We start from the raw sequence: 7,653 nt of genomic DNA on the forward strand, positions 1-7,653 counted from the left end.
ATTTCATCCGGGCTCTCACCCCGACCACGGCTCCATCGAGCTGAAGGGCGGCCCCCGTCGGCACTCTCCACCTTGGCCCTTTAAAACAAAGGGCCTCAGTTTTACTGAGTGCCACTTGGAGGCCCAGCGCCCTGATCCTCCGGATTATTAGTGTGGCCCCAGCCTCCGCCCTCCTCTTTAGCCTCGCAAAGGTGGTGTCCCGGATGGCCACTAGTGTGCCATCTGCGTAACAGATGACCGCCATCCGGGGCAGCACCTCACCGCGGATGGCCCAGTCGAAGCCGATGTTCCATAACAGGGGTCCTAGTACAGACCCCTGGGGAACACCGCAGGCCATCCGCCGCTCTTTCTTTATTTTACCCCTCCCCATGTAGGACACTACCCGCTCTTGCAGGTAGTGCCCTATAATCCTTCTGAGGTAGAGGGGCACTCCGTGATAACGGAGTGCCTCCTCGATTACCCCGAAGGGGAGAGAGCCGAAGGCATTGGCGATATCTAACGATACCGCCATGGCCCCCTCCCTCCTCCCGGCTGCACCCTCTGAGAACCTTTTCAGTGCGGTCAAAGCGTCCAGAGTGGATCGCCCCGACCGGAACCCGAACTGGTTCTCAGAGAGTTGCGGCCCCTCCGTTGCCAGATGCTGGATGATGCGGGAAGCCAACACTCTCTCGAGTAGCTTCCCAACCTCATCCAGCATCACTAGCGGTCGGTGCCCGGAAGGAGAATCTGCTGGGCGATTTTCCTTCCTTAATAGCACTAACCGCCCTTCCTTCCACACCCCGGGGAAGCGACCCACCGCCAAACAATCGTTAAATAGGCGGCGAAGTCGCTCCCCAAGGTGCTTCAAAGCAATAGGGAGTATCTTTCCCGGCACCCCATCTGGTCCCGGAGCCTTCCGGGACCTCCTGAGCCGGCTGACCGCCCTATCGATCTCCACTTCCGTAATCGGAGGAGCTTCAAGGACGGCTACCTCGTCCTCCCGATCGTTGAAAGGAGCCATGCGCGGCGGTTCGAAAGGAGGGCTGTCTGGAAACAGTCCCTCAACCACCGCGCTGAGGACAGCCGGCTCCATGTCTTCCGTGGCAGGCGCCACCTTTAATTTTGCTCGTACCATGCGGTACGGGCGCCCCCACGGATCCGCATCGAGGGTCGCCAAGAACTCCGCATAGGCAGCGTGCTTGGCGGCCCCGATAGCAGAGACGAACGCCTTTCTGGCAGAGCAGAGCTCTGCCTGGAGGCGCTCAAGTTCGCCAGCTACCCGGTGCCGACGTCTACGACACCGGGTGAAGGCACGCCGGGCAGCGTTACTGGCAGCGCGTAGGACTGCAAGGTCCTGCGACCACCAGTATACGCCTGTCCGGGACGCAGGGCGTCGCGCCCTGGGCATCCCGGCGTCACAGATGGCCGTCAGGTCCCGGCGGAACCTGACAGCCCTCTCTTCTACCCCCACGGTATGTGGAGGTTCTTCCGCCCATGCACGGACTATAGCGGCCTCTTCCGCGAGGTCCGCATCGAGGCGTGAGAGCTGCCACCTCGGGAAGCTCTCCACGCCTCGCCCACCCGCCACACGGACTTGTGGTCTGTGGGGCGCGTTGGAGACCCTGAACCGAATGTACATGTGATCGGAAAGGGTCTCCACGTCCTCCAGGACACGCCAACACGTTATGCGTGCGCCAATGGCAGGGGTGGCGAATGTGACATCCACCACGGAGCCCCCCTGCCCGCGCACGCACGTATAGGCATTGCCCTGGTTCTCCGGAACCAGGCCGATCACTGCAGCCCAGTCCCGAAGAAGCGCCCCTTTCATGTTAGTGATGGAGGACCCCCATGCTGCGCACTTAGCATTGAGGTCCCCCATCACGATGACCTGGGCCGGCGATGCTCTCTGCACCACCGGTTCCAGGTCATCCAGGAACCTCTCGAATTCCGAGAGGCTCCTGTTTGGAGAGAAGTAAACTCCTACGAGTATTATTTCTCCCCAATTTGCCGCCACGAAACCCGCGCCTCTATCCCTAAGGGATAGGCGATGCGGGCCTGTTGGCGACACCACTATACCTACCAAACCCTCTGTGTCCCCAACCCAATTTGGGTGAGGGGGAATCACGTAGGGTTCGGCCACGACCGCAACGGCAATTTTCCACTCTGCCAGAACTTGCATGAGCAGGTCCTGTGCGCGGGCAGAGTGGTTGGCGTTGGTCTGCAGAAATTCAATATGCAGGTGTCTAGACATTAAGACACCTGCATATCTTCCTCGGCCGCCTGTCGGTTCTGTGGCGGATTTTGGGGAGACATAATCTTAGGGACCTTTCCCTTCACCGTAGGTGGTGCGCATTTAGCACCCCCCATCAGGTGACTATGCGGACGACCTGTCTTTGCACAAACTGTGCATTTCGCAGGGGCCTCGCACGTTGCAGCCTTGTGTCCCTCTTTGCCACAACGGAAGCAGAGTTGCCCATTTTCTACCTCCGTTTGACACTCTGAAGGACAGAGAGCCCGTGTATGGCCCAGCATCATACACTTATAACAGCGCAGAGGCTGGGCCTGCACTGCCGTGATAGTGGCCATGCTCCACCCAATAGCCATTTTACCCATAGCGACGACCGCCTTAGCAGCCGTCGCTGGGCATCTAACGATGGCCGAGCCACCGCCCCAGAAGCTGGGACGGATTTGGCCCACTTTGACCAAGGTGGGAGAGCAGCCCCCAGCCGTCGCCACCTTTTCCGCCAGCTCTTCGCGGCTGACCGAGTCGTCCAAACCGGTAAACCGAAGGTCGGCCAGTTTGGTTGGGCGGGTAATATCCGCCAGATCCCCAACGACTCTGGTCAACTCTGCGGCTAGGCGGTCGGCCGACTCATCTGGAGTCTCCCCTCCCACCTCCATCAGTTTGGAGCCGGTCATACTAGTTCGTATCTTGACCGACTCCAGACCAACATCTCTAAGCGAGATAGAGGCCCTAGCCTTAGATAGGACCTCCGCATACTTGGCCGCAACAATTTGGCCATCAGTTGTGGCTATGGTCGCCCCCTCCTTCAAAGTTATCATAATGGCCGCCGTCTTGGGGGCCACTATCTTGATAGGCTTTGGGGCGACCACGGCCCTTTTTTGGATTTCCACGGTTTGGGAGGTGGGCTGGGTCGGAGCCTTTCCCCTTGATTTACGGCCAACAACCTTCGACCATGGCGCTTCTTGAGGAATCTGGTCTTGTTGCACTGGTCCTGTTCCAGTTGAGGAGGCCATTTCTTCATTTCCACCTCTCTGTTTTCCCTTGGGGGGAGGAGGAGGCGGAGGGACAGTCGGCCTCGCCTTCGTCTTCGGGATCCTCTTGGGCCCTGGCTGAGCAGCCTTGGCTTGGGCTGGCTGATCGGCTGTTCCTTTCATAGCGCTGTTCGCCAAACCAGAACGGACTCTGTGGCGGGGCGGTGGTGGCTGTCGCTGATCGGCGTTCAGGTGTGGTCGTATCACAGGCTCTGCAGGGAGACGCATCTCCAGGTCTTCGAGGCGGGCGTTGACCATTCCGCCCACCGACTGCAGAAGCTCACGTCTCATTCCTTCCATGGCCTCCTTTATTATTTCTTCTACACCTGGTTGGACCCCAGCTGTGTTCCTCGATGCCACAGGTGTTCTGTTCTGTTCAGCATACGCTTCTTTAAAGGCTCGCAGTTCTCTGCGCATCAATTCTAGCTCTCTTGCGAGCCGAGCGTTATCAGCACGGAGTCTGCGCTGCTCCTCTTCTGGTGTAATAGATCGTAGGCCCTCTACTGCGTCTATTACTTTCTGCGTGGCCTTATTAATCTGGCCAATCACTGTGCCTTTAAGGTGTCCACTCTTTTTAACTTCGCCCTGTATTTTTGCGACGTTCATCAGGGCCTCTGCAGCAAGGGCCTCCACTGTTACGGCAAGCGGGGCACTGCGGTCTTCGTCCTCGTAAAGCCCCCTGGTCGCTTGGACTGGGCTCGCTATCTTCCTGTAAGGTGCACGGTAGGTGACATCAGAGTCATCATCCCCGCTCTCCTCCCCCTCAGCCAGATACTCCTTTGCTTCCTTTAGGAAGCTGTAGGCTCCTAAAGCTCGCTTACCGCGGCCTCGAGTTGACGTTGAGGCCACCTTGAGGGCTACCGCTGGGTCGGCCTGCTCATCAGGCGATATACTTAAGGGTCTCTTCTGGGAAGTCCCAGAGGGGAACCTAGGTATAAGTCCCGAGGTGGACGGCTCGCCCTTTTTGGTATTACTCCGCAAAATGCGAGTCGGCGCCTCCTTACCTCCGTTCTTATCCTGCGGCGAAACTTTCTCAGCAGTCGTGGCACCGAGTTGGCGCCTAGACACGCTCTCATCCTCAGACAGCGGCAGGTTCGCATTCAGACAGACGTTATCCTGTCCCTCATCCATCACAGTGTTGTCCATCGCGTGATCTTTTGATCACGGACGGAGAACACAATGAATGTACAATTAAACTAACACAATTATATACAGTCACAACACATATAGTCAAGATAAAGTAAAGCACAAACGAAAACACATTTAAATTTACAAACTAAACTAAATTAAAACGCATTAACATTATATTTACAAAATATCTACAAAGTTATAAAACCGTCCAATTTCACAATAACACTAATTACGTAACAAAAAAGCCACGTGCGTCAAACAGTTTTTCGCTAATAACTTTTTTGTTTCGTCACCCTTCGAAACACCGAAAACACCAATAGCTTCGTCTCCTCGAGGCGCATCTCGCGACATATCACCCGATAAAATCCGATCACTTTTTACCACTTTTGGGGATTTTAATCGCGGAGCTCCTCTAGAAACGATGCACACGGAACGACATCCGGCAGGCGACTAACCATAATGTTGCCTAACTAGGCCTTGGCTGACCGCAGCCGTCAGATATACCATATCAATCCAGATCTTATTGACTACATTGACAATGAGATTAACTTTTAGAATAAATATTTTCGTCTCGTTTGAAATTTCGTCTGAAAAAATCATATAAATCTTACTAATATTATCATCATCATCAGCTCACTATACATCCCCACCGAGGGGCTCGGAGCCTACCCCAACTTAGGGGTGTTTATAGGCCATAGTCAACCACGCTGGCCAAGTGCGGGTTGGTTGACTTCACACATATCGGTTGCATCACGATGTTTTCCTTCACCGTAAGAACGTCGGATAAATGTACATATGTAAATCGAAAAACACATTGGTACATGGCGGGATTCGAACCCAGGACATGCAGATTGCAAGTCAAGTGCTTCACCCCTGAGCCACCGACGCTCTAATTATAAATGCGAATATTTAGATGGATGGATGTTTGTTTGAATCTTCGGAACGGCTCAACGGATCTAGATGAAATTTGGCAAAGATGTAGAACATAGTCTGGAAGAACAATTAGGCTACTTATTACGTTTTTTTAATTCCGGGCGGACGAAGGCGCGGGCAAAAGCTCGTAAATAAATATAGATAGATATTTTTCGTGCAAAAGGCTAATGCCAACGAGTTATCATTGACTATATATCGATAAAACGTCGAATTGCCGTTCCTATGGTTTTCAATAACAATTTGTCAACGTGTAAGGAACACGGTGGCCTATAGCACCAATTTCACTAGTCAGTTTTTTTGTGAAAATCGCGCGAAAAAGCGAAATTAGATATTAAAAATCTAAAAACCGTAATTATGTATTGGTAGCTTGCGTTAGTATAAAGCGTCAAAGGTTATCGTAAGGTCATTGCATTGCTATAATTAGTTAGCAATCAGAGCCGCATATCCATCAAACGTTTAGAGTTTATTATTTGAATAGTATTGTTAATAGCGTTATTAGCTATATATTAATTAACTACAAAAAGGAAATAAGTGAAACAATAAAACAAGGTTAATCAACAAATTATTCCCAAAACGAGTGAAAATGAAAACACATCGATAGAATAAAAAAAATAAAAAAAATAAAATAAGTTTTATTGATCCACAAAAGTTTTACAATTCAATAGGACTCTGCCTCCTGTGGTAGGTGGGGACCTGTGTTACAGGAGGTAGTGCCTTCTCTTAATCTATGTCTTAAATAGGTACTTATCTATGCAATATGCTTGTGTGTGTGCGCGAGCGCGCACGTGTATGTATGTGTGTGTATGTGTGTATGTGTGTGTATGTGTGTGTTTGTATCTGTGCTTGCGTCTGTGTGTGTGTACGGAATAAAGAAGAATAGAGTTACTCATTGTCTTTTCATCATTTCGAGAAAAAACATAGACAGTTATTAATTATTCTATTAAAAATTTAATACAGGTTTTTTTTTATTTTTAAAAATATTTATATTTATTTATTTTCAACCATGTAGATGTAGAGCAGGGATACCCAAAGGGTTCGATATCGAACTTACAGCATTGCTAATTCTCACTCTGTCTTCTTCTATTGATCTAAGTCAGAATGAAAAATAATAATAATAATCGATTTTAAAAGTAGATAATTTGGCCATGGGGGTCTGTGGAAACGGTACATTTTGGGAAAAGTGCGTCTCTTTTCCAAAATAGTTTGGGGATCCCTGATGTAGAGCATCAAACCAAATAGTAATTGCTAAAGAATTAGCAACTATTACTAAACTCTTTCGGATTCTCGGCAGCCAGTGAGGCGTAACAAATACTTAGGAATATATAACAGTTCATTAACTGAACGTTGCACTCGACTATAATGTGTTTTATAAACATTACACAAAACTGGTACTTAGATAAACGACTACAACTAGTTTTAATTTCCGATTTTTTTAAAGGTCGTAATATTTAAAGTTTAAAAATCTAGTCTTCTAGTTATTTAAAAAAAAAAATGGGACCCATCTGCAAGCACTTCCTTTCGATTAAAATAATTTTTATCAAAATCGGACCACCAGGGGCGGAGATTCGCAGTATCACACATAAAAAAAAAAAAATACAGTCGAATTGATAACCTCCTTCTTTTTGAAGTCGGCTAAAAAGTACAACAATTCAACTAGAAAATCTAGTCCTAAAATAAGTATACTCGTAAATTATAAAAGCTACACCTTTGTAAAGGGTGTCTCAGTAAGAGTGCACTTTTTCATTTTAAAATAAAAACAAGTATTTTATGACAGAGTTGTGATATTTTTGTTGTATTGTAAAGAAGACATGTTCCGATTAAGTAAGGAATTAAAAATCTGGCAAATGACCCCCAAGGCTCCGATGACAGGCCATTACTCTTTTCATGAATTTTTCCATGACTTTTGGACAGATATGTGGCTGTATCTCACCGATGACGCGTTGGATTTGGTTGCGCCGTCCTGCTGAAACCACATGTTGTCCAGATTCATACCGTTCAGTTGAGGCCACAAGGAGTCCGTAATCATATTCCTGTAACGAATGCCGTTCACAGTCACTGCAATTTCGGCCTCATTTTCAAAAAAGTAAGGTCCAATCACGCCGCCTGACCAAAATCCGCACCAGACAGTTACTTATTGTGGGGTGCATTTGTTTCTCATGGATTGCATGAAAATTTTATGAGTCCCAAATTCGACAATTTTGTGTATTCACGAAGCCATTCATGGATCCATATGGATCATCGGAGAAAATGACTTTTTTCGAAAAATTTTGAAATTTTAAGAACGATGTTGTATTGATGTTTTCGGATTTTCTGCGACACTCTCGTTTACAGCAG

General features: G+C 49.1%; 1 protein-coding gene across 1 annotated transcript; it reads right to left on the minus strand.

Annotated features, from left to right (window-relative positions):
• Positions 1–2,229: 2,229 nt before the first annotated feature.
• Positions 2,230–4,401, minus strand: LOC123721732. Its single transcript, XM_045681361.1, has one exon. The coding sequence runs from the start codon at positions 4,399–4,401 to the stop codon at positions 2,230–2,232; it is 2,172 nt and encodes a 723-aa protein (XP_045537317.1).
• Positions 4,402–7,653: the final 3,252 nt, after the last annotated feature.

The sequence above is a fragment of the Papilio machaon genome, chromosome 15, assembly GCF_912999745.1.
Source record: "Papilio machaon chromosome 15, ilPapMach1.1, whole genome shotgun sequence".
Taxonomy (NCBI): domain Eukaryota; kingdom Metazoa; phylum Arthropoda; class Insecta; order Lepidoptera; family Papilionidae; genus Papilio; species Papilio machaon.

Bases quoted from the DNA above. Each gene is read 5' to 3' on its own strand.
- LOC123721732 (XM_045681361.1), bottom strand. From the start codon at position 4,401: ATGGACAACACTGTGATGGATGAGGGACAGGATAACGTCTGTCTGAAT.